General features: G+C 41.9%; 8 protein-coding genes across 20 annotated transcripts; 1 reads left to right on the top strand and 7 right to left on the bottom strand.

The window, feature by feature from the left end:
- Positions 1-257: 257 nt before the first annotated feature.
- LOC129580659 (multiple C2 and transmembrane domain-containing protein 1-like) lies at positions 258-3,934 on the bottom strand. Of its 5 annotated transcripts, none has more exons than XM_055471290.1 (4): positions 3,611-3,934; positions 3,344-3,454; positions 1,862-2,997; positions 258-1,086 (listed from the first exon to the last, which is right to left on the bottom strand). In XM_055471290.1, exons 3-4 carry the CDS (start codon positions 2,885-2,887, stop codon positions 331-333), a joined length of 1,782 nt encoding a protein of 593 aa, XP_055327265.1. In that variant the 5' UTR covers positions 2,888-2,997; positions 3,344-3,454; positions 3,611-3,934; the 3' UTR covers positions 258-330. The 5 variants fall into 5 exon arrangements, with proteins under 5 accessions (XP_055327265.1, XP_055327262.1, XP_055327263.1 ...); XM_055471287.1 differs by having other exon boundaries at positions 3,367-3,454; XM_055471288.1 differs by lacking the exon at positions 3,611-3,934 and having other exon boundaries at positions 3,367-3,601.
- A 138-nt stretch (positions 3,935-4,072) lies between these two features.
- On the bottom strand, positions 4,073-8,495 carry LOC129580658 (intersectin-1-like). Of its 4 annotated transcripts, none has more exons than XM_055471283.1 (3): positions 8,201-8,495; positions 6,097-8,023; positions 4,073-5,528 (listed from the first exon to the last, which is right to left on the bottom strand). In XM_055471283.1, the coding sequence occupies exons 2-3, from the start codon at positions 7,855-7,857 to the stop codon at positions 4,164-4,166; spliced, it is 3,126 nt and encodes a 1,041-aa protein (XP_055327258.1). In that variant the 5' UTR covers positions 7,858-8,023; positions 8,201-8,495; the 3' UTR covers positions 4,073-4,163. The 4 variants fall into 4 exon arrangements, with proteins under 4 accessions (XP_055327258.1, XP_055327259.1, XP_055327260.1 ...); XM_055471284.1 differs by having other exon boundaries at positions 8,266-8,495; XM_055471285.1 differs by having other exon boundaries at positions 6,097-7,924; positions 8,266-8,495.
- Positions 8,496-9,299: 804 nt separating this feature from the next.
- LOC129580660 (solute carrier family 2, facilitated glucose transporter member 1-like) lies at positions 9,300-12,036 on the bottom strand. The gene is made up of 8 exons (XM_055471293.1): positions 11,896-12,036; positions 11,706-11,829; positions 11,222-11,500; positions 10,936-11,123; positions 10,604-10,816; positions 10,317-10,434; positions 10,011-10,138; positions 9,300-9,727 (listed from the first exon to the last, which is right to left on the bottom strand). Exons 2-8 carry the CDS (start codon positions 11,776-11,778, stop codon positions 9,563-9,565), a joined length of 1,164 nt encoding a protein of 387 aa, XP_055327268.1. The 5' UTR covers positions 11,779-11,829; positions 11,896-12,036; the 3' UTR covers positions 9,300-9,562.
- Positions 11,723-12,922, bottom strand: LOC129580661 (solute carrier family 2, facilitated glucose transporter member 2-like). The gene is made up of 3 exons (XM_055471294.1): positions 12,431-12,922; positions 12,240-12,335; positions 11,723-12,128 (listed from the first exon to the last, which is right to left on the bottom strand). Exons 1-3 carry the CDS (start codon positions 12,440-12,442, stop codon positions 11,865-11,867), a joined length of 372 nt encoding a protein of 123 aa, XP_055327269.1. The 5' UTR covers positions 12,443-12,922; the 3' UTR covers positions 11,723-11,864.
- A 383-nt stretch (positions 12,923-13,305) lies between these two features.
- LOC129602573 (uncharacterized) lies at positions 13,306-15,347 on the bottom strand. The gene is made up of 3 exons (XM_055501625.1): positions 15,227-15,347; positions 14,409-15,170; positions 13,306-13,897 (listed from the first exon to the last, which is right to left on the bottom strand). The coding sequence occupies exons 2-3, from the start codon at positions 14,809-14,811 to the stop codon at positions 13,500-13,502; spliced, it is 801 nt and encodes a 266-aa protein (XP_055357600.1). The 5' UTR covers positions 14,812-15,170; positions 15,227-15,347; the 3' UTR covers positions 13,306-13,499.
- Positions 15,348-15,434: 87 nt separating this feature from the next.
- On the top strand, positions 15,435-16,843 carry LOC129602574 (uncharacterized). Its single transcript, XM_055501626.1, has 3 exons — positions 15,435-15,824; positions 15,913-16,095; positions 16,337-16,843. The coding sequence occupies exons 1-3, from the start codon at positions 15,574-15,576 to the stop codon at positions 16,542-16,544; spliced, it is 642 nt and encodes a 213-aa protein (XP_055357601.1). The 5' UTR covers positions 15,435-15,573; the 3' UTR covers positions 16,545-16,843.
- Positions 16,844-16,871: 28 nt separating this feature from the next.
- On the bottom strand, positions 16,872-20,190 carry LOC129602572 (prolyl 4-hydroxylase subunit alpha-2-like). The gene is made up of 5 exons (XM_055501623.1): positions 19,782-20,190; positions 19,566-19,708; positions 18,503-19,101; positions 17,641-17,915; positions 16,872-17,463 (listed from the first exon to the last, which is right to left on the bottom strand). Exons 1-5 carry the CDS (start codon positions 19,961-19,963, stop codon positions 16,938-16,940), a joined length of 1,725 nt encoding a protein of 574 aa, XP_055357598.1. The 5' UTR covers positions 19,964-20,190; the 3' UTR covers positions 16,872-16,937.
- A 221-nt stretch (positions 20,191-20,411) lies between these two features.
- Positions 20,412-24,517, bottom strand: LOC129600740 (solute carrier family 2, facilitated glucose transporter member 1-like). Of its 6 annotated transcripts, XM_055499338.1 has the most exons (13): positions 24,339-24,517; positions 24,056-24,124; positions 23,592-23,930; positions 23,330-23,428; positions 23,024-23,231; positions 22,914-22,965; positions 22,608-22,732; positions 22,156-22,434; positions 21,884-22,071; positions 21,379-21,591; positions 21,190-21,313; positions 20,997-21,124; positions 20,412-20,857 (listed from the first exon to the last, which is right to left on the bottom strand). In XM_055499338.1, exons 3-13 carry the CDS (start codon positions 23,604-23,606, stop codon positions 20,666-20,668), a joined length of 1,623 nt encoding a protein of 540 aa, XP_055355313.1. In that variant the 5' UTR covers positions 23,607-23,930; positions 24,056-24,124; positions 24,339-24,517; the 3' UTR covers positions 20,412-20,665. The 6 variants fall into 6 exon arrangements, with proteins under 6 accessions (XP_055355313.1, XP_055355289.1, XP_055355298.1 ...); XM_055499314.1 differs by having other exon boundaries at positions 24,056-24,517; XM_055499323.1 differs by having other exon boundaries at positions 23,592-24,215.
- Positions 24,518-24,657: the final 140 nt, after the last annotated feature.

Here is a 24,657-nt window from a genome sequence, read left to right as displayed (position 1 = left end):
TCGGCAAGGTTCCTTTGATCGAAAGTTAGTAAAATCTATTCATGAAGGGTTAACTCGAGGTGCACAACCAATGCTTCTGATGGTATTAGCTATCTAGTAATTAATGTAACAAGTATTCGTTGTGCACACAGATAGTCTAGATCTATAGACTATACAAGTAGTGCAGGCGAGCGCCGCGAAATAACACTTTCTTTAAGTCTTACCAACGTATAATAAAAAAATTAAAGAACATGCAACAACCGTCGGTAATACCGATCGCGTTCTTTTTATTCCGCTTGCGCACGTATTGCTCACATATATTATCACAGTCGGTACTTAAGTATAATAAATCTAAACCATTTCTTTATACATCTTTCGTTCGTGTTTTGTGTGCACACGAGATAAAAACGCTAGCAGCTCGAAATTATTATATCCAAAATAACCTTTGGAAAATTCGTACGTTCCCCACATCAGTAATATGGTGCGAAAAGAGCACACATAAAATAAGACCATGGCACCACACAGCATATAAACGGCCATGAATGACAACCACGGTACAGTAAAATTAAATGTGTTGCATAGTCTTTCATAAACGTCTGCCAAAAATTCCAGAACATGCTGTACAAATCGTGCTTGGTCGTGTGCTGTGCGGGCATTATTCACCAAATTGCTGCCGGTTTCGCGACTGAACACTTTCCGCCAAAAGGTCCTTGAACTGAGATTTTCCGGTAGCATTTGTAATAACTCGCTGGTTGCTCTAAATCTGGTCAGGGGATTCCAGGTTTCCGTTGTTCTCGATCCAGAAGTTGAAGCCGACGATACCACGGAAGCCTCACCAGAAGCGTTGTCAAACTGTGCCTCATATTCAGTTTCCGGAGCGTCGCTGTTCTGGTTGGATAGCCGATCAATATACCCTTTTAAGAATGATGCTAACAAAAACACTGGTATCCAATACAACTGGAAAAAGTACACGATAAAGATATACAGGACGTAGGCAATGATGGAGTAGGTAGGAATTTCCCAAGATAACAATGCGCGAAGGAGATCCAGAGCGTCGGAGCAAATGCTTACTACGCGTCGAATTTGATTAACTTTATGTACCAACATCTGCAAATGCAAGAAAATCATAGTCGCTGACTTGCTAGTACTCACTGAGATCCGTTCACACGTTTAGTCGTATACAACATAATGTTTTAACGACTAATAACATTTAACAACACTTCTGCAAGAATTATGCCACTTAAGCCTGAATTTATTTATGGAGTACATTTGACACTCCAGAATTTTCGCCACTCCATTCGACATATTTTTAGCGCAGTATAATTGAAATATCTTATTAAATAAAAGCACTAATGAATCTCGATAATTTTTCAATTTCTACTCTCTGTTTTAGGTCGAATGGCAGGCTTCTTGACTGTGTACTGCACAGCATACACAGTTGTATACATTTGCTTGCAATTAACAAGCATTAATAGCAAGCACCGCCAGGAATAACAAATGATGCAGCACATAGCCAACTGGTCAAAATAATTCATAGAGTACCAGAAGAAGTTTGAATAGTAAATCAAAATGACTCATTCCAGGTGCGCCCGCAAAGCATTGAAAATAAATAAGCAACCTCGCCACACATCTTCGAAATTCTACTCAAAAATATGACTACTTAATGGTAAGGTAAAACAATTGCTTATATAATTATTATCTGTTGCAATACGAGTACTAATAAAAATTTTCGTATTGGCTCACTATCGCATCAGAAAAGGTGAAAAAAACCAAACATTTGTTTAAGAAAACAACCATATGATTCGCCGCAGTCGCTCTACTGTTATACATATTTATTAATCAAGTTTTTAATTAATTTAGTGTCTGGTAATAGCTGACCTACCTGACTTCCAGGTTTTTTGTCCAGTTCAGACCCGACCACTTCCTGTGGCTGAAGCGTTCTCCACGCCGCCAAAGTGAGATCATAAGCCAAGTTCATCTGCAGCCAGACCGTTGGCTGGAGAAATCGCATCAGTCTCGCATCCTTCAACCTATATCCCTTGCGAACACCCGAGTGAACGTTGAGCAGCGGAACTGCCAGACAGCCTAGAATGTTTTTCCTGCCTTTGGCATCCTTCTCCATAACCACGATTTCCAATGCCGCGTGCACATCATATACCGGAAATTCGTATTCGCTGTTCCATTCCGGACTAGTGTTTCGCGATACATTATGTGTCTGATATTTCACCCGTCCTAATTGCAGAATACAGTAAACATTCTTGGCAACACTTCCACCAGCGTCTTGCACGGCGATTAGTTCGGATAATTTCTGCAGGTAGACCGTTAACAATCCCAACGGTTTCCGGATTGTGGGTGTGGTTGGTTCCGGCACGTCGTCGGAATTCAACGACAAATTGTCCCATTCGTGCAGATCGTCGACCACTTCCGCATCATTCTTCATTACAACATCCCCATTCTCTTTAGAGATTTTACGCTGCTTTTTATTGCTACTGTCCTGCAACAAAATTGAGAGATGCACCGAACCCCGATGGCTTCCTTTTTCGATAATGTTCACCCAGAGATCGTGTCTGATTCCGTACGACAACACCGCGAGATCAACCTGTCCGCGTCCCATCACTTCGTTCTTCAGCGCCCGATCCCAATCCCACACGCTGACATTCAGTACACGACTGTCAGATTTCTGCAGATAGAAATTGAATTCCTCCATCCACTGCGGATTCAGCGTTTTGCGGATGATGCGCGATCGGAATTTGGAGTTGCCGATCTGGAATTTGCAGAAAGGGTCGCTTAGACCGTTGCGATCCATCGGTGGTAAGTCTTTGGCTTCGTAAAGGAATACCGTCACTTGAGTACGGTGGTCGGACGGAATTTGGCTGGACGAAGGGAAAACAGAGTCTGATGTCGACATTCTTTAGGCAGGTGCGAGATTATGCAATTCTGCAGGGATCAACAACGTCTTCTCACCGAATACCTCTCATTTCCGCTCCGGCAATATATCGACTCGACTAACAATTTTGACTAAAAGGAAACAAATTTAATTACAATCTCCGGATTTCGGTAGAAAGTCTGGTAAAAAACTCTGCTCACAAGCGTGCAGGAGACGCCACTTTCTTGCGCGCGTTATAAACAATTGTGTACACCGTAAATAAATATGGATACTTGTGTGTAAGTATGTACTGTAACTGCGACTACATACAACTACAACAGACAAGTAATTAGACATCTGCACATATAGATATCACATACAATGGCGTTAATAAAAGCGGCAAACGAGAAATCTAAACAGTTATCAGACCACAAGAACACTTGCCCCGATAGCATTAAAGCAGTAACTGTACGGTTATCGGACGTTTGTTATTTATACCTGCCTCCGATTTCTCTACGTACCCACATCAACATGCGCGGATGTAGTCCGCTCCTTAAATAACGAACGCAGCATGGCTGATTCAGCGGTAGTTTAGGTGTGGTGCTGTCACTGTCAGTAAAGGCACAGAATTGAGTAGGAGTACAGTACTTGTAGTTGCAAACCGCGCACGCGATATTTACAGTAATGTACTGATATGCTTTCAATAACAAAATTAATAATTTTAATATCGTGGGCAAGAAAGTCGGCACGTTAATCTTCGCGTACTTAAGCTGATTGTAGTTGTATCGTACGTAGCACTGCAATGTTGCAAAGCCACAGCAGATCCTTCCACCGGAAAAAGTCTTCAGCTCTGGAGATGCATTATGAACCCATATAGCGGGAGCGATGCGTGCCAAGCAAAAATAAACAAGCGATCAATACGTCGATAGCTATGGCTATCCTACCCACTACGTTCTTCAAAAATGCTTAACTCAAACTCAAAGTCAATTTACGCGGGAAAACACCACGACTATATCTAAAGGTAGGTAGAAACTGTAATTTTTATTATATTCGTTTTACTACTTACAAGTTAGTAATCCGCGCAAAATATCCCGACATACACAAATACTGGTAGGTAAGTGGTATAAAATGTACAGCAGGTATGTATTAGGTACACGGGTAAATAAATGCTAAGCTCGTTGAGCCAAATGTTTTTGTAAACCAGAATAATTTAAATAAACGGTCAAACAAAACCCATGGAATTTTATTGGCATGGTCATCTGACTACAAAAGCAAAATCAACACAAAAAACTGCAAACTGTACAGTAAAAATCACAGACTAATGCATAGTCATTAAGGGCATCACCGCGGGAAGCACAGAAGACTCGGGTGGGAATAACTGTATATCGATTTTGACGACTAGTTCACCCGACATCACTTCCTGCAACACCAGATTTCTGCTTCTTGCCATATTCGAGCTTTTTGTTTGCTTGTGCATATTTTTCAGTCTCAATTCTGTCCGCCCTAGAAATCCGTTGGCAGCGAAGGAATTGTAGTCAAAAACCGTCAGCGAAAGAAATTCACTCTCCAAATCGTAGATAATAAAAGTCATATTCTTATCCCATTTCGGATTTATTGTGTTCTCGATTACGGCAGTCCGCTGTTCTTGTGATCCCACAGATACTTTGCAAAATGCATCACAATGTCCTTTTCGAGCACTTGGACACAGGTCTATTCCTTCCACCAGGATAAGCCGGCAACACCCCACGGGAGTATGTAACTTGATAGAACGATTTCTTGGTGAATTAATCTGCTTTTCCATTTCGCTGAAATCAGTAACGGCTTTCTGAAAATGTTTATTCCAAGATTTACACTCGTTCGCGGTGGGGGCTTTTAGCAAGATACTGACGGAATGGGGAAACGATAAGGCAAACGTGTTTTCATCCGGTAATAAAGCCACTTTGCAACCGGACAACAACAACGGCTTTTTGTACAGTTTCAGCGTGCAGGTTGTCCACTGGCGCTTTTCAAACGTAAAATTTCCCAGACTGTCCACTAACGGGCGTGGTGGTGTAGTCAAAAGGAAGAAATCGTTGAATAAAAATCCAACCAATTCTCGGCCGCTTTTTGCCTTCAAAAGACTTCCGGCATAAACGAGCGACCGAGGCCCCATGAAATTAGTCTGCGAAGTAAACTGGAGATTTTCCGCAAAGCTATCCATGTTGACGTGTTTATCCAACCAGTCTAAGCGTTCCGTTAATTCTGTTGCGCGCACTCCTTCATTCACCCGGTCACAGAGCAGTTCGCTTTTCCGTAGCGCTTCCTTGAGATCAGCACAATCTGGATGATGTTCGGGTGTTAAATCTAAGATGCGTTTGATTAACAATGGATACTGCGTCATCCGCTGCATGGGCTTCATATAAGCTGCCGCTAAGGGAAGGCCCTGCATGCGAGGATCCTGCGAACATTGCCGAATCACTTCCGCAAAAGTCGGGTTTGCTTCTGTTTTTTCTCGGATTAATTCACCCATTTTTACTTGACTGCTGCAGAAATTCATGTATGGGGTGATGTTGGGTAAATATTCGCACAGAATATCCCCGACAGTCTCCAGTGCTCCGTCCTCTGTCAGTTTGCTGCGTACATTGAACGCTTTGACCAGGGTAGCGGTGCAGTCGATGATATCGCCCCACACCGAAAACAATTGCTGCAAAGACAAAACAACCACCATGAATCAAACAAGTATGCATTGTTATATAATCCTGCTATGCAGGAAGTCACCGACGCGGAGAATGGTAAACCTCCTGTTTTGAGTTAGTTAGCGGTAGCTATTGTCACTTGTCAGCTGTGTTGTTAACCCAGAAATTAATGACCAGTCAACTGTCGCGTGACGACAAATACCCGCAGGCTTCCTACATATTTCGACGAAGATTCATTTCATATTTGTTAAAAAATGTTATGAATCGTACTACTACAAAGAATTGTAACCGGAACACCGCGAATTACGTAGCAAAAGGCCATGAATTGGGAATTTAAGTCAGACACATTCAAAATCTTTTTTTGAACAAAATAGTGAATACGGTAAACCTGTTAAAAAAATTGGATCTGTTTCCAAACAAGTAAATTTATAAAATGACTAACAATATTTTATTCCAAAATTACTGCTGCTGCTGTCAAAGTTATATATATTTTTCCGTATACTCATAAAAACCGTTGAGTACAAATAAGCAAAAACACACGGCAACACAACGAGTTAATAGTATTCCAGGGCTTACACTCAGTTCATCCTCAGTACAGGCGTGGCGTTCTTTCAGAGCAAAGGAGTAAACTTGCACCACCGCGGTTATTAGGTTCAAGTACTTTTCCTCGGTGCCAATCAGCTCCCGAACGGCCAACTGACGTTTTGGACTCACTTTTACCACGGGCGGCGTCGGTTCGGCGTCAGGTTGTTTCTCCATCTCAGAATTAAGCCTCAAATAATTAACCGGAACCAACCCGCGTTCTCCGGTTCGACTGCGTCCCATGTACCAGTCATTATCGAGCCCATCAGCCGGGATTATGTCAATAAGTTCGTGCTGATTAAACGATAGTTCATCCGAATTTTGGGCGGCATAGGGATAAAGAGCTAGTGCCGAACGAACGTTCTCTTCCTTCACCAACTCAGATACAGATTCGCGGCGATCGCTAGTTTTCAAAGCCTGACAGAAATTAGCTGGAAAATAACCTGTGTTGCCGAGGGAATTCTCTCCTAACCACCATCCATCAGTGTGCTTTTCTGTAGCCCGAATAATATCTCCTTCTACAAAGGAAAGCTCATTCGCAGTTTCTCCGGTGTAGGATGCGATGGCCAGTAACGTCTCTTCGTCTTCCGCGATTACAGAATACGAACTTCCGGAAGTGGTGTCTGTGTTCAGATTCTCGATCAGAGTTCGCTTTTCTTCGAAAGCCTGACACAATTCCCGGTTTACTGAAATCTGTTTGGCACCTTGCTGAACCAACGAACGAATATAGCCCATTTTATCTCTCATTGTTTTTCCAAGCAGTTCAATACTCACTTCATTAGAGGCCGCAACATTTCTTGAGCGCTCCAGACGGTCCAGCGTTTGTGCAATGTGGCTGTCCAGCGTTGAAAACGATGTTCGCCTCACAGGTTCACTTGACCGGAGCTCATCATTAGCAGCACGCAATTCTGTCAGCAAATGCTGCTTCTGCATCACATCGCTATCCCATGTAGAACAAACTGTTGCGATGTTGTTAATTCTCGTCCTCAATTCATCCACCTCATGCCGTTTCTTTCGTACCGTGCCGTTCATTTCCGATAAAAATCTCAAATCCGCTAACCTCGTCTTATTCAGTTCACTGAGGGTGTCTTTGTACGTATTTCGTTCGGAGCGAAGCTGCTGTACATCTCTGTGCAGCTGTTGCACTTCCTTCCGTTTCTGCAAAATAATCTCCTTGTATCTCGCAACATGATTAAGTCCATTTGTTGTCCGATCGAGATTTATCTTTCCGGAATGCGCCGGTAAAGACGGCTGCAAAACACTAACAGGTGATAGTGGTCGTACTGGTAAAATAGGAGTTTGAGATAATTTAGGCAAGACATTTGTGGAAATATGTGTACGGGGTTGATCACCGCGAAGAGAAATCGGAATGCTCGAAATACTGCCATTTTTGGGGGGTGATGTGCTACGCAAAAGCGGTGCGCTAGTTTTGATGACAGGTGGCAATGGAGACACACTGAGCTTGGATTGACCATTCTGCGCATTTTTCGATCGTTTATCCTGACGGATGGCATTAACAACATAATGCATAGCCACGCAGAACTCATTGAGATCCAGGAATCCATCCTTATCACGATCGGAGGCATCCCAGATTTTTGCTAGAATGTCGTGTGATAAACCCGATTTTAAGAAAAAATCCCGCGCGGTAGACTGATCGATTATCCCATCTTTGGATCGCAGTGTTAAGAAATGTGCATGATACTTTATCTTTTCGGCACTGGGTATCTGGTCTGCCTGCACTGATAGGAAATTCATGATGGAGATGATCGCCCATGAGGAACAGGAATTTCACTCCACTGACTTCAGCAAATACCAACAATTCCTGTAAATCCGAACGAACCGATGTTGAAGACATATGAAACGGTCCAGTCACAAATTCAAGATACAGTGAACTATGTCAACAACCCACATTCGCCACAACCTGGAAAGGTAAACAAAGTCGACGATAAAACTTCGTATTGTGATTTTCCTGTACAAAGTTGCGAATTTGCTAGCATATCTGCGACAGCCAAACGAGTTTTCAACTGAGGTTACTGGGTTGGATTTTAAATATTAAGGTAAATATTAAGGTATAAACGATTAAGTGTCATTCCCTTACCGCACAGTTCTTAACGTTCACAGCAACCTAAGGAAAAGTGCGAGAAGCGACGAGAACTCACTAACCGATTTACTATTAAAGAGCACTGGATACAGGTACAGTCCACAGTACACTTTCTCACAAAAGATCTCCTTTGACATCAACCATCCCCCGCCCTCTCAGTGCAAGTATTTCGGCAAATTTTTCCAGCAAGTCACCTGACAGTTGTAAAGCTATTAATTAATAAGAACAAGATAGAAGTTACTGTACTCTGTAGAACAAAACATTTGAAAATTGAAACTGGTGCGACGCGACTCCTCGCTGGAAAAGGATAAATGATACAACACTACTACTGTATGTAATCGTAAAATCGTACTAAGGGCTGACCGCCATGGTGGCGAACGTTACTTGCAATAATTTCAGCTGGACGGAAGGAGCGGACGTCCCGTGTTATTTCGCTGTTCGCAATACTTTCAGCATTGCTCACTCCACGGGATCTATTCCGTTTAGGTCGCCGTATCTGGATCATTTCCTGATCTAGCATTATAGTAGGTTAGTAGCGATCGTACAGCGGGCAAACAGCAGTCGCATGAAGTCGTTTCAGAGTTCATTTCCTTTCCTCTAGAGACCAGAATGCCTTGTATAGCTGCAAGAATCCTTTCCCATTAGACTTCTTTAAAAATTTACAAGGTTAGTTTGCGAGACTCTCGTGTCTCGGATAATCCTTCTGAGCGAAGGAATTTTAAGAACGTCCGGCGCGTGACGGAACTGGAACCACCCGACGTGGCAGCGTGATTTGGCTTTGTTTTAACTTATTAATTGTATTCGTCTTTGCAAGTTTTTTGTAACCTTTTTTTTATAATAATTTTTGATTCTGATTCTGAAAAGTGTGTTTTTCTGCATTTGAAAGAGGAAGAAATAATTACGGAAATTAATTTGAGTGGTGAATGTGCCATTCTGAATCAGACTGCGCAATGTCAAGTTGAATGCTAACGCGGACTGAATAATTATTCTATTGTTGGTAACGTATTGCTATTTATTCATATGCCTCTTTGGTCTTTAATCGGCGTTATACAGATATAACGCTAATATTCAAAGCACGATGTCATCAGCTAACAAGAATGCATCGGTGGAGTTTAAGCCAAGCAAATCTCAGATTGTCCGAAACATTTAACAGTTCACAGCTAAAAAATTGCACTTGGACCGTTGGACGGGACAAATTATTCACGCTTCTCGAAAGCAAAAGATTCCAGATCAAAAGTTTCTAACGTTACAGTATTTAATGAATAAGAGAATTTTCCACAACAGATCCTTTTTTGGATTTACTGCTAATACTGCTGTTGCCTGAAGTGTTAGTGCATTACCGCTCGTCCAGAGGAACGGTTAGGAGTCACGGCTGCCAGCCCGCTTTCCATATTTTTGTTTAAGTTCTTCGACCACTTCTTCTATTTCTCTCCCCTTTGTTTCTGGTAGTTGGAAAAACGTAAAAGCAAAGTAGAAGACCAGAAGAACAGCGTAGATGACGAAAGTGTATGCGCCAATGACCGACTGCAAAACAGCGAGAATTATGCTTATCGTTTTTGGATCAGAAGCTGCAAGTCTTGTACCACATGAATGACTGTAAACTAAACAAATACAGTATTTACAAGTATAACGTACTTATTACAGGTGTCGCAAATAGTTATGCATAAAGAATCTACTACGAGTGTCTCACACCTATGGAAATACTTCACCACTAAGCTGCCAGTGAGACTTTACAAGTCCCAGTAACAATTTTTACTGCCAGTTCGAGTCAATATGCGGCATTTCTACATGTATGATGCAACCGTGCCTGGATAATGGGAAAAGTTCCCACGAGTATCAATTCCGAAATCCAAAGAATGGCTAGAGCCAAACTGGAGGCAGCCGGTCGTGCATCATCCGTAAACAGTTCATCAGTAATGAATGGTGGAATGGTGCCTGCGAATAACCACAAATTGTCACAAGTCTGTGCAAAAGAAGACCACATAGAATAATATTAACATTAACATGGACATAAATTAATTAACAAAAACTTTAGATTATGCTTTGGGGTTAGCAAATAATTTTGCATTATAGTATCATACGATTGCTAACTTGTTCTTCTTTATTCTCGTACCTGGACCAATGGCAAATGTGACTAACAACAAGAATATAACCACCATAGTAGCATATGGGGTCCATTCATAGCCGGCACCAACGGTTCCAGATTCACAACCATTCGGATGTGCTTTTTCCTAAGATTAACGATAAATTTAATGAACCTATTTTTAGGTGCAATGCTTAAACGATCAGTTGGACTGTTCAAGAACTGGTAAAAAGTCCCACAACAATCAACGAAACGGGCAACCCAACGTACTCTGTACTTGAAATACTGTAACACCAGGTAATGCAACCTGTACTTACAAAAAGAGCAAGAAAAACCGTCAACATAGCAGTAAGGACGCACATGGCACCCAAGCCGAACAGTAACAAGATTCGGCGTCCAACGTGATCGACAAATAAAGTTGCTGCAATTGTTGAGACAAGAAGAACACCACCCACACCAACGGTAGCGTATTCTGCGCTGTCTCCTGTTAACCCCCCACTTCGAAATATACCGGTTGAATAATAAATCACCTATGAAAGGAGAAGACGAAATGAACAGTCCCATTGATTTTAACAGCAGAAAGTTGTAACCCGTACTGTATTCACCAATAAGGGCGAACTCCTGCGCCTCATTCTACAGCTTATCTTACCGTGTCATGGCCGCACAGCTGCGAACTGCTAGTGACAACTCCAGCAATTAGTGCCACGCGCATAAGGAATTTATTTTTCAGGAATTTCCTTATCGGAAGTTCTTTGCGATGATGCAGATCTTCCTTTTCTTGTAGCATGACTTCCCATTCCTGATCATATCGCACTGAGCCTCGTAATCGCTCAAGTTCTGTAAAAATAAGTTAAACTTACAGAGTACTTAAAGCGCAGCAATTGTTCTACACAATCGTATTCTCGCCATGGCCTTTGAGAACACTGTAATATTACCTTTTTTTGCTTCACCGGGCTTATCCTTATCCATAAGCAAATATTTTGGACTTTCCGGACAAAAAGGAAACGTAAACAACTGAAAAAGGCTGGGAATGACAGCTAAACCAAACAGTACTGGCCATAAACCGGCTTTGCCCAATAGAAATGGCAAGCCAATGATTTCCGACAATAATATTCCAAAAACATGGAAGCACTCGTAGAGTCCACCAAAAACACCTCGAATTTTCAAAGGAGATATTTCAGTCATATACATTGGTGCGATCGCACTTGTAATACCTGCAAGCAGCTGCAAATTCTCATTTCCCAAAAATAACATGTCAGATTCAGAGTAGGCAAACGAATATACAGTAGTTTTAAAATAGTATAAAAATATAACTAATTAGTAAGTTTCCAAATAGAATAAAGTATCGGTAGATCAATCTTGCAGAAATACCTACAAAATACACTTGTAAAATACACAACCAGAGAACGAATCGCTTACCAGCGTTTAAACCAGCCACAAATCGTCCAACAATAAGCACTTCGTACGAGCTAGCAACATACGAGGATGCCATTATTACAACAGCAACCACACCCAGGACATTATTGACTAGAGCGATCTCTTCCTACAAGGAAATTTTTTCAAGGACAGTGGCGAAGATTAATGCTGCATAGTGAACTTTTTCACGTACTCCCCCAGGAGATCGATGATCTTTTTGCTACCGAAAGCCGCAAGTGTGCCTCCGACACAGAAAATCGCCGCAACCAGCGTCCATATGATATTTAGAGTATAATTTTTTTCGAAAAGATTTTCTTTTCCGTGCTCATCTAAGGGGACGCACCAAACCGCGGTCTCATTTGGATCTGGCGAAAGCGTAGCATTCAATCGTGCACACTGGATATCGCGAATCCAAATGCCAATCACCTGTATGTGTAAACAGTGTTTGTAGCCGTTTGTCAAAACTTGAAACTGTCTTAATAGTAAGATAATAATCAATACTTAAGTAATAATAAATTCAGTACCATGCTCACTTACGGTTTGTGGTGCATTGATGATGCCCAAATTATATCCATACAAGAACGGCGAACCAATCCCTACTGACAGCATAGAGAACAAAAGCGTCCTGGTAACCTACAGAATCATTACAATTTACAAACAAAATCGATATGACAAGAAAACAGCTAGTCTGGATCTAGATGTACGATAGTCAAGACTCAAGAACAAACCTCCTGCTTCATTTCACGAAGAACCTGCAGTTGGAGGCAAAATCGAAAGCCCAAAGCCAAGGGTCTGATACTCCTCCATTCGAAGAATGGCAGCGGGCACAGTCGTCCGCAAAATATATGCTCCGTAACCAAAGGACCCTAAATCAACGCTTCCACACCGAACAATGCTTCCCGTGGGGCATTACTGATAGTAAAACAAAAATACGCCATCGAGAACGGTTCACTAACTTCACTGCAAGAACTGTTGCAGTGTTGCTTTCGCTTTTCACGTTTCACCATGGAATTTTCCGTGGCTCATCATGTGCTAAAGAACTATCTGATTTCGGACGAAGAGGAAACGAAAACATTATATAACAATAACAGTAAAGTACGCCGACTAAAAATAAAGTTACAACAAAGTAAATTTACGTAGGATATAGTAAAAGTGAATTAATAATAAAAGGGTTGCAAGACTAGCAAGAGTTAAAGATCTGTATTAGTAAGTTTTAGCGGGCTCTGTACAATCAGCGACACTTATGTACTTACGTTTCACAATCATTCACAGTAATTTTATGAATGGCGCACTACGCAGTACGCACGTTGTGACGTCCCATCGTGACACAGTACCGTCAATGAACTTGTTTACGAAAATGTTTACTACTGGTCTACTATGATTTATACGGTGCCTGTACTACGTCTAGTATCCACTTATCGCAGGCACATCGGTGACCGCATGTTTATTCTTTTTGTACACACAAACGCTGTTACGCTCGTGTTTTGTTTTGCTGATAATTATCCGTAACTTATTATTGAATTTCGGAAATGTATTCCAGCGGAAAAGAGAGAACCATTTTATATGAAACTTCCCTATGCAAAAGAATAAAGTATCGATAGTGCACGTTTGTTTGCATTTAATAATGCACCCATGAAACCTACAACAGAACCTATTTTTATCGTTAGACAATTAGAATTTTAATCTGCAAGTGTACAGCAACATTTAAATTGCAAGACCACAATAAGTAAAAAAACTTGAAAACATGATCCAACGGTGCAGTAAAAATGTCCACGTGTGCTGCTGTATGCGAAGATGTCAAAATTCGGGTGCGGTAGGCGTTTTCTGAGGGTGATCGAAACGCGTAGCTTCAGAATACGACGGAGGGTCTTCCTTGACCGGTTCGTCAATATATGGATATAAACTGGAGCTTGGCGCAGACGGTCCTGCTTGATAAGGAATGGCTCCGGCCTGGTATGCCCCGGCCCCATATGTCGTTGAAGGCGGCGCAACGGTGACCGCAACCGGCTGCACATGCACTTGTTCCGCAGAAGAAGTATGCGACTGCACCATGGGAGATACGCAGCAGATCATGATCATTTGGTTCAATGCGAAGAACACTCCAATGCCCGTCGCAAGCGGTCCCAAAACAAAATTAACGTACCACCAAGGATGCGTAGCGATCAAAACGATCCCCTGAATGGCGGAGGCAACAGCTGCAACGATTCAAAATAAACATGTACGCGAAAAAGCGTATGCACTCTTGCATTTTGCAAAAGTGCATATCACGCATGTCGCACCGACTCGCACGGTAGCAACATCATCAACAACTCTGCACAAAAATTATCATCTTCTCAGATCTATTGCTGCAAATTTGAAAACTGATGCAAACAGCAGCAGTCTGCATTAATCTTCTCTACTGACACAAAATACAATGCCACTAAACTTTCTTACTGCTCCCGAAATACCTAACTCGGATTGCTATACAGCAGAACAAACTGCATTGCTTAAACCAAGGTGGATAGGGTACCTTATATCCACCTTGCTCAAACGATGCACCTGCGATAATCCACTCAATATAACCAACAACTTCAAATCAAATAGATTTAAGCAACCTAATTCTTATTGCCGCTTGCTTAACTGCGGGGAGCTTAAAAGGTATTAGTAGTGTAATCATGTACACTGTACAGATATACACTCCTTGCATCTTATCACCTTGTTATTTACCTAACAGAAACCCAACGACCATCATTCCCATGTAGAACTTTGGAAATATGGGTGGCACAGTCATTATTTTTTGAGTTCGGGTGGCTGCATCGTACTTCACCGATGTAGAGCTTTTATTGGATGACAGACAGGCTCCGATACATCCAACCATCCCTGAAAAAGCCAGCCAAGCACACGCTGCTATGGTCACAGGATTTTGTGCCAGCAGCAGGACGGGAATGAGGGAAAATCCACCAAAAATTAACTGCAGGAATCCAGTTAGAAAAAGTCGGACTCTTCGTCCCCGCACTCTGGTTTCTGTCACTGTTGTGGTTACAACCTGCCGATCCATCGTGATATGTGTTCCTGTCAATGGAGTGGTCACGGTAGGTCCACCAGGGTTAGCAACCGGATACGAAGCCATGGCTGATTCAAAGTGATTAGAATTCAATCGAAGATGCTATCATTAAAAATTGATACGATGATGCACGGAACACCTCAAGCTTCAACCAAGGCCAAATGAAGATAATGGCGAATGGCTCGCAGCTCCAGGCGGCAAACTATCCTCCCTCGCTGGGATTCCTATATTTACTTCAAAGGAAGCCTTAAATCGCTGAATTCTGGAAGGGCGAGTGGCGGGAATGGCAAAGAAGTTTTGAGGCGTTGGTTCTTGCTCCCAAATTATCTGACGCCAGTCACGTCATTCATAAAAAATGACCATGAAATCGAAGTGAGTATTCTGTATCGTGTGAAAACCCGTGGGAGAACTTTTCGGGCAGTGCACTATGTAGAAACAAAGGTTTAGCGAGCAGCAACAGAACGAAACGTAAGGTAAATACCTTGATAAGCGTTAAAAGCGAGATTTCTCGATCCGATGGTTCTGATCGAGCTTTAACATGCTGTTGTGGTTTTGGATGACTCCGTTACTTTGTCGACATTTCTTGGCACGCAGCCGATGAGAGCAACGTGTGAGTAATCACCGATCACGCTAGCTGCCGTCTGGGGCAGAGCAGTTAACACAGAGGAAAATTCCGGATTTTTGTTTACGTAGCTTGCGCCCGTACCGACTGCCGTCCGTCTCCCAAAATCTGAAAGAGGTTTTGTTTTATTTGTTTGAAGTTTAGAGTAGGCCATTAGATTTATCATTTATTCATAAATCATAACGATCACTACGTGACTTACCGGAATGGAAAGTTTCAATCGTTTATGGAGCGGCATACACAGTGGACGATTAGCTGTTTTCTCGAACATCTTCGGCGGTGTATTCCAGCCAAGAATACCAGTCCAAATGTGCAGTGGCATCTACAGAAGCTGTAGTTTGGCTCCTCATCCTCTCATTTCTTCACGGGAATTATCTGTGATGAAATCCAGATCTTGGGAACGACCCCGAAATGACATTATGTCTCGTGCAACGTGCGAAAACCTTGCTGGTGCTCGGTAAATTTGCCGCTTGTAGGCGTTGCTGTAGTAGATTAGCTAGGTTTCGTTTGATCTTTTAATTGTGCTGGTTTGGTCCTGTTTTCAGGTGCGCGTCTGTGGACGTGGGGCAGTCCCTTAGCACGCCTAGTGCGGAAATAATGCAGTCCTTTCCGGCTCGCGTAGCCGAGAAACTAGTGGGAGTTTACCGCAAATACGGATTTACCGCTCTTACAGTGCATACTGCCGGTGCCATCGTATCACTTCTCTTTTGGTGGGGTCTCGTTGCAAGGTGAGCGCTAAACTGACTGGATGTTGGAATACGATAATAAACCTCGTATCAATTACTGTATATAAGAGCAGGAAGGCAAGAAAATTTATTCAGACTCTTAAAATAAATTCGTGCATGGAATTTTATGGAGATTGAACAAATCTGCATGACAGCATTTATTAGAAACTTTCTTGTGATTGTCGATTCTTGCGATGGGCGCTATCAGCTATTCGCTGTAGATTGACATTCATTTGTGTTTTAGCCCTGTGGATGTGATGAAGATTTTTGGGGAAATTGGCGTGTTGACACCGCTGACGCTGTTAGCTACTCGCCTTGCGGAAGCTGTCATCCCGGGATCACTTATCATTGCTTATTGTTTGCACAAGGCTACTGCCCCGCTTCGATGGATCATCACCATTGCGTTAACGCCTTATTTGGTCCGGAGACAGGCGAAAATTGTAGCTCCATGAGTTCAAATTAAAGTGAACAGCTCCAAGTCATTTATAGCTTGCTCTATATTATGGTTGGTGTTTGGTTATACTGATTTTGCGGTTCCTAATGTTATTGAAATTTTTCATCTTTTGATTGGTAATTTTGGTAATTTCTTATAACAACAGGATCTCACTACGGTCACTATGTCATTAATATTAAAAAAGAGTTTTTAAGCACTTACGAGTGTGTATGTGCGATAATTACTTGTGGAAATGCATAACTTGGTGTTGGTGTTAAAATTTGACGGACTGTAAATGGGATAAAGCATTCGTCTGTGCCAGTGAGTGGGACAATGTGATTTACGGATATGATATTTATTTCTTTCCTAACAATAAATTAAATTCTGCAGGGCTTATAAACTCGTTGAAAGACTAGGCATTCTTCAGATACATTAGGATTTCCGATATCCTTGTCACTATTTTAGTTGCCTGGGTTTCGGTCGGGCTATCCGGTTGCATTAAACATGGTCGAATTAGTTCCTGTCCTTCGGTGCGAATCCACACATTCAGTACCCATTTATTACCGGCCAGCACCGGACATCCAGCATGCAGAGTTCCCTTGTGGCCTTTGCCATCTCGATGCAAATTGTACCAGAACACAGCATCGCCTTTCCTTGGCCAGACGGTTATGTTTTGATTTATGAAAACAGTAGCACCGCCTGCTTGTACGTCAGTCAGGTACACCATAAATGTTGCGATGCGTTCTTTTTCGAGTTCTTTTGGCTCCATGCGCGGATCACCATGGCCGAAATAATCGTAATGTGGATAATAATGACCGCCAATTCCATAGTTAGCCAACTGTAACTGTTCCGCTCCAGACATGTCCAAACCAGTGAACTGATGAATTCGAGCGCTAATTGCGCGCGTCAGTTCGTTGTAATCGTGATTGAACCAAGCCCTAACAAGAGCACGTGTACACCTAACTGGGAAAAAATTGCATTGAAAACCTAACATAATTAATTTTAGTTTTACTATAATTTGTATCAATAATAAAAAATATACTTCTGTTTAAAATAAAATCGCCAGTATCTCAGTTTTTTTAAATGTTTTTGTTGGCTTACGCACGTTTACGTACGTTTTCGCAGTCCGCGTAAAGGTCACTTGATCCATATCATAATCCGTTACAGCTTGGGAGCCATTCAGATGAGTTGGCCTTTGTACCACTGCTCTGGCCAGGAACTCGGTACCAATTCGGATCATGTGGTCAGTTTCTTTGGGATGCATAAAATTACGATAGATAAGGATGTAGGGATCAGCGCTCAATTGCTCCACCCGCACTGGTTGGGCTTTCAAAAAAGGCTTGTCAAAAGAAATTTGATAGCACGGCCGTTTTTGTTTGGTCCGGTGATCCTGCACATTTTTTTCGAAACATAAATACTCATAGTCTTACACTATGATGGAGTTCGCAAATGAAACGTGGACCACACGAACAGGCAGCCCACCATGCGAGAAAATGAAAATTGAAATGACGCATGTTTATGCTCGTGAACCGACCAGCGATATGTTAGTATATAAACACTGCAATCCGTCCACTGTATTGTACAGTGCAAAACTTGCAAGTAAAATATGTAGATACAATACTTGATACTTATACAACACAAAGAAACATAGGCCCAGAACCGAAAGTGCAAGATTACGTAAAGGAATTATCACTCCACGAAGTTGACAACTTTAATAATAAGTAATAACGTCATGACACTTTATTTTGACTGCGGTTAGTTTTATGGGCGGAGAGCTCGAGAATTACGCCGAAGATGCGGACCATTGGACGAATTTTTATCACAGTCGGAAATGCAGATGTTTACCGACAATAAAATTTTGTTAATCACAATTGAGAAAGCAGAGCACAAACGAACAGCAGTACATTTTGAGCATCATTTCGCGACTTTGATCAATTAACGCAGACTCCGGTGCCTTTATCGCTGACCACAACCTACCCGGTCATTATCTTCGCCGCGGCACAGTGAATCAAACCGGTCATCCCGATGTACAGGATGCTTTGCATCGGACTGGTCGGACTGTGTCCAGTTCACCAGATCCTCGTGATAATCCGATAGCGGCGTGTAGTACAACTTGATATAGTCCAGTGCATCGCGATTGGACTCTTCGTAGGCCAATGCTTCGGCGGCTTGTAGCACTGCCGCTGTCGTGTTCATGTCCACATGGTACAGGATGTAGCTGGATTTAGCCAACGCACTGGCCACGACGGATGCGGTACACTCGCCATCGGGATCCGGCAGCAGAATACCACTGGCCCGGTTGGTGCAGCGATTCCACACGATTTCGAACCATTCGTAACTCTGATCGTACCACTCCTGTTTGAAAAGCTCGTTTGCCACGGTATAGCAGTCACTGACCGACATTTTAGGCTGGTCGGTGGGGAGAGCAGGCGAACTACCGTCCGCTAATTCTTTGGCGGTGATCTTGTAGGTGCGCTGCAGGCGAGTCAGGGCGATAACGGCGCCACGCAGATCGTTCTCGTCGGGGGCAAACGGCTGCTTCTTCCGGAAAGCCCGTATGGACTCAGCTTTTTGTTCTAAACAAAAGAGATCCCAGAATTTATTAACTACCAGGTACGCTGAAGACAGAAAAAATGCAAAAATTTCCAGACACAAACGAAAAGAATATCGAATTGCAATACATAGTACAGGTAGTGTAGCCCTTGTAGGTACGTAGTAATGTAGTACTGTACTGTACGCCTCTGCAATACCTACTCTACGAGTAGAAATTACAGCACATAGAATCTTTTGCCAACACCGATGCATCCAAAAAAATAATTTTTTGCATGGCTTTAGTTTTTTAATTGTTACATGGAAGCTGCTCCAAAAATTACAGATTCATATGCAGAATTGCAGCAGTGCATAAAATTACCGGAAAACAATATTATTTTTTAGCCGGTACATGATGCATCACTACTCTAGTATTGGAAGCGCCCGAACAAAAAATTAATGCATTACAATAATTGCGTAAAGGGAAAAATGCCGCAAGCATTTTACTTACCTGCTTCACGGTGTTTTGTGTAGTACTCAATCAACTCATCCAAATCCCTTGACAGTACTTTGGAATGAAGGAAGGCCACCGCTGGATGCAAAATCCCATGCTTCTCCGCATCTTCCGACAATGCAGATAACTTATCTATGTACCTGTATGTCGCCCACAACGTGCAAAAAGAGTGGAAGAACATCTGCAGAATTATAGTTCAAAATATTTTCTTACTTCGCAAGCTTGTCGACTTTAGCTTCCTGAAGCGCAATATATTCCTCCAGCTGTTTAACCATTTCGATTTCTGTTGAAATCACAGACTGCATATGCGCAGTAGAAGAAAACACTTCGCCATAACATTGCCGCCATATTGTGGAGATTATTATTGGAACAAATAATGCAGGCCACTGTGTCATGTTTCTACTGTATGTGGGATCTCCTTTGCAATCACCCTCAACAATACGCGAATTTCTAGATCACACTAACCGCAGAAGCCCGTACTGAAAATTATGAAATATTATGTGAGAGCGAAGCCTTATTGTTGGCAAAACGATTTCGGCCTTTTTCGAACGGAGAAAGTGGCTTTGAGCTAATTGACTGCATGAAAGTGAAAAAATCGCTGCCAGCAATTCTGATCACACTGCATCTGCAGTCGTACCGCACACCGCTACGAAATTACACAACTGCCGGTTGCAGCGCATTAATTTTCTGCTTCTGCCGGCATTTTAACCACTTGTGCGACATATAATAGTACAGGTTGAGCTACAGTAGACTGTAGAGCGACACGTTTCGCGTGATATAAAGCACCACAGGTACGCAATATGTACTGTACAGGGACAACCGAAACAATAAAGATACTGTACTGTGGCTGCGTTTAAGTCACAGCCGCAATTTATTTATTTACTTACATAAAAGTAAATAAAAATACAGACACACCCAAATAACAAAAGAGTATCTTTGCATCAAATACACGCTGGGAGGACATAACACCTTTTGAGTCCACAACGAAGCAAAATACAATACAACTTTTAAACATCCCAACACTAAACTGGTCTGAACACCCAGTAGTGCAAGGTACACACTACACAGACTGGAAGAGATTGCATAAAAATAAAAATTCAGGCTTCGATTCGAGTAGATTTGGACGGTGCTTCTTCATCGGGATCAATTTCGACTTTCCTCCCAGATAACTCTTCTAAAATCTGCTGGGTGGTTTTACCCTTGGTTTCCGGAAGTTTGAAGTACGTATACACAAAGTATAAGACCAATAGAACAGCGTAGAAAATAAATGTGTAACCTTGAATAGCCGCCTGAAACAGCAAATAACAAATTTGTACAACACATTTACCAATAACAGTCGAGTTACAACGAATTATAGTCCAATAATAGGTGATATTCTTAATACTCATTTAAAAAATTTGCAATAACAACTTTCTAGTTTCTACTAACCTGCAGCAACGGAAAGGTAAGCACTGTAATCAAGGCACTCAACCAGTTTGTAGCGAGTGCTATACTAGATGCCGCTGCTCTAGGGCGCTGCGTAAACATTTCACTGACGAGAAATGCCGGAATCGTTCCTGCAAAAATGGATATCAAGCTAAATGATTCGCGCAAAGAGTTAAGCACAACTGCCTCAACATACCGGGTCCAACGGCATAAATAATAGTGTGCAAAAAGATGCAAACTATAATAACATAGGATATCCAAATGCTATCATCTCCTATAACCGTTGTTTTTGTTTCCGGTACCGTTTCTATCTGATTATCCTGTGCAAAAAAACAGAACTGTTGTAGAAGAAATGTGTAACCTAAATTGGAGTATTCCGACTTACAAACATCACAGTGAACACTGTAAGTGCCACAGTCAAAACACACATTCCACCCAATCCCAAAAGCATCAATGGTCTTCGTCCATATCGTTCCACAACCGAGGCCGTAGCAAAGGTTGATATGGCGTACAATATACCCATTCCAATGGTTGCATAAATGGCGTTCAACCCAGATAAGCCAACTGACTCAAAAACTGCTGTGGAATAATAAATGACCTAAAACGATAAAACAAACTGCATGTCAGTCAGTGGATTGCTATAGAGTAAAGCGATAAAAGATTTCCATATTCGAAGGTACGGGATCATGGACTCATCTTTCGAACTCACAATAATGTTACACTGCAAATATATATAGTATATAAATATTAAAATATACATTGTTTAAAAAAAACTTTGTATATTATCATCGCTTGCATACCTCTACTAGTATCAAAAGATGATTCAAAACTTACAAAATCATTACGCAGATTCTCATCCTCATGCTGTGGAAAAAGATTCTAAAACTCACAGTGCCATGTCCGGAAAGCTGTCCACTACTGGTAACGATTATGCCGACAATCATAATACTTCGGAGTAAAGGATCTCGAAATATGCCCAAGATATCAACGGGCGGATGTTCACGTATGCGTTCGTTCTCTTCCAACATTTCTTTCATCTCCTCTTCATATTTTGTGCTTCCGCGTAAACGCTTCAAAGCTGCAAAAAACAACTGAATTCCACGAAGGTGTTAATGGTTCACCCATAAAGTTCCCCAGTTGAAAAAACCCGCATCGAAAGTACCATGTTCGGCCTTCTGATTATGATCTTTGTCCAGGCACAAATACTTCGGACTTTCAGGGCAAAACGGTAGCGTGATTAATGAAAAAGCAGCCGACGCTGCTCCAAGACCAAATAAATACGACCAGCCTGTCGCATTACCAAACACCTGAGGAAGGCCGAGAATTTGAGCAATCAGGATGGCGAATACAATAAAAAACTGATGAATTCCACCCAATATTCCACGAAGCCTCAAAGGAGGAATTTCCGTGATGTATAAGGGTGCCACTGCAGACGTCACACCTAGAAAAGAGCAAACAGTCACATTTAAAACCCTACGGTAGTACTTATTGTACCCGTAAATTAGTAATCACTTAATCAACAACCACATAATTATTAATTAAACCCCCTCGTTGCGTCTGGTTTCCCTAATAACGATTCTGTATCATCTTTACAGACCATTTTGGACGCTTTACCTCCATTCAATCCCGCAAAGAAACGACCGACGATGACCATTTCCCATGAATTCGCCATCCGTGCGAATGCCAACAACAAGGCGCCAATAAGACCAGGTACGGCATTTATAAGCAATGTTCCTTTCCTGCAAAAATTGATCAGATAGTGAACTGAAAAATCGAATCTCTTTTGCATCCAAAATTAAACAACGCAAACAACATCCGAAAAGTGAATCATATAATTCGATGTAACACTATCTAGTACAGCAAAGTAAGCACGCTTCAGAGAAGCAAAATGCATAACAGCGAAAACTTGATGTCACTCACCTCCCGAATTTCGCAACCATGGCACGACTGCATAGTGACCCAATGAAACCACCTGGAAAACAGTCGTTTCTAAACGAGAAACGTGCGTGTATAAAACAAACTTTTCACACCGACACAGAATATCGTAGCGACTGCTGTCCAGATGGCGGTCAATTCTGGACAACTTTTGAAAATTTTTCGTCGTTCTTTCTTGGTTAATTCACGGCACCACGCATAACTTTCTCTGGAGGAATTAAATGAATCATCACCAATTAGGGAATAACCGGAAGATGCATTCAGGCGCTGGCACTGAATGCCGCGAATCCATTGCCCCATAACCTGTACTTTCAAAAATATTTTAGAAAGCTCATAATACTGTTTCATAAATCATAAAAAAAGTATCAATGATGTGATCCAACGTTGACCGGATAACGTACATTTCGCGGTGCATTGACGGAGCCGATATTAAAACCATAGAGAAATGACGATCCCAGTCCAACGGCAATAACCGCAAGCAGCAATGTTTTAGTAAAACCCTGAAAAACAGTTTGTAAAGTTATATTAATTACGACAACCGACGTAAAATTGCAACGAAATAAATCCAGAAGCTGAAACTGCAGTTTAGACTCTAATTAACAGAACTTAACCGAGACGAAAAAAACTGAAAACTGTGTTTGGAATGCTGATACGGGACTATACCTTTGGTCTCAACATCGTGATTCCCACGGATCGAAGCTCAAGGAGATTTTCACGCGCAGTTCTTCCACTCCGCTGAGGAGAACGAGAGAAGTATCTGATTTCAGTCCTTTAAAGACTGAACTCCCCGATGCGATACTTCATAATACAGCACAACAGTAACACAAACCAAGGAAGCTTTTAAGCTGGCATAAGGCTAGAAGCGAGTGTTGCCGTTGTGGGTGGAAGGTATTGCGCAATCTTTGCTGCAAGAGCTTTTAGCGACGCTTTATCACGATGAACGGTTGCGCTCAAAACTGAATAGATCCCACATTGCACGAGTGGTCAGAAATTTGCGATCGACTGAGAAACAAATAATTTCCGTTAAAAATAATATGATTACCGATTAAAAAGACATGCAATACAAATGCAAAAGCATCGCGACCCAGATGGCTCTGCTGTGCTGTAATGCAACGGCAGACGTTCACCTGTCAGTCAAAAATGGTACAAATTTCACCCGAGCATCGAAACCAAAATGTCGAACAGTATGGTATCGTCTAGGAACAAAAGTGGTAAATCAAGATGCTCCGATATCGTTCTCTGCTACTTTCTGCTGCATGTGTGGTCACTGGTAATGGTGAGAATATCCTTCGAATTTCAGAGTACATTCACAGATGGACAAATCATGATGATCAACTTTCAGGCTTTCTGAATCATACTTCAACAACTGCCTCGAAAGGCTCATCTGCTTATGCAGATACTCGTACTTACTTGCATGCATAAAAGGAATACGAAAGATATCAAACCGCAACCAATTGTTGCATATAGATATTTTAGTACTCAGAAAGTCAGTAAAGAGCAAACGATAACCAAAACAAACGGTTACAAAACCTTTTAAGTTTAAACCGGTTAACAACAAACGAACTGTGAATAAGAACTTATCATGACGTTACCACACCAAGGGTCCCAGCTGGCAGACGGCGGAAAATTCCGTGGATTGAACCGGCTGCGTCTACCGGTCTATGTACATTACACTATATAAAACAGTATACTTGTACAGCGTTACTAGCATACAGTAGGGTAGTCATTG

This window comes from Paramacrobiotus metropolitanus, unplaced genomic scaffold (assembly GCF_019649055.1).
Source record: "Paramacrobiotus metropolitanus isolate TYO unplaced genomic scaffold, Prichtersi_v1.0 Parri_scaffold0000004, whole genome shotgun sequence".
NCBI lineage: Eukaryota > Metazoa > Tardigrada > Eutardigrada > Parachela > Macrobiotidae > Paramacrobiotus > Paramacrobiotus metropolitanus.
This window is presented reverse-complemented; position numbering and strand designations above follow the sequence as displayed.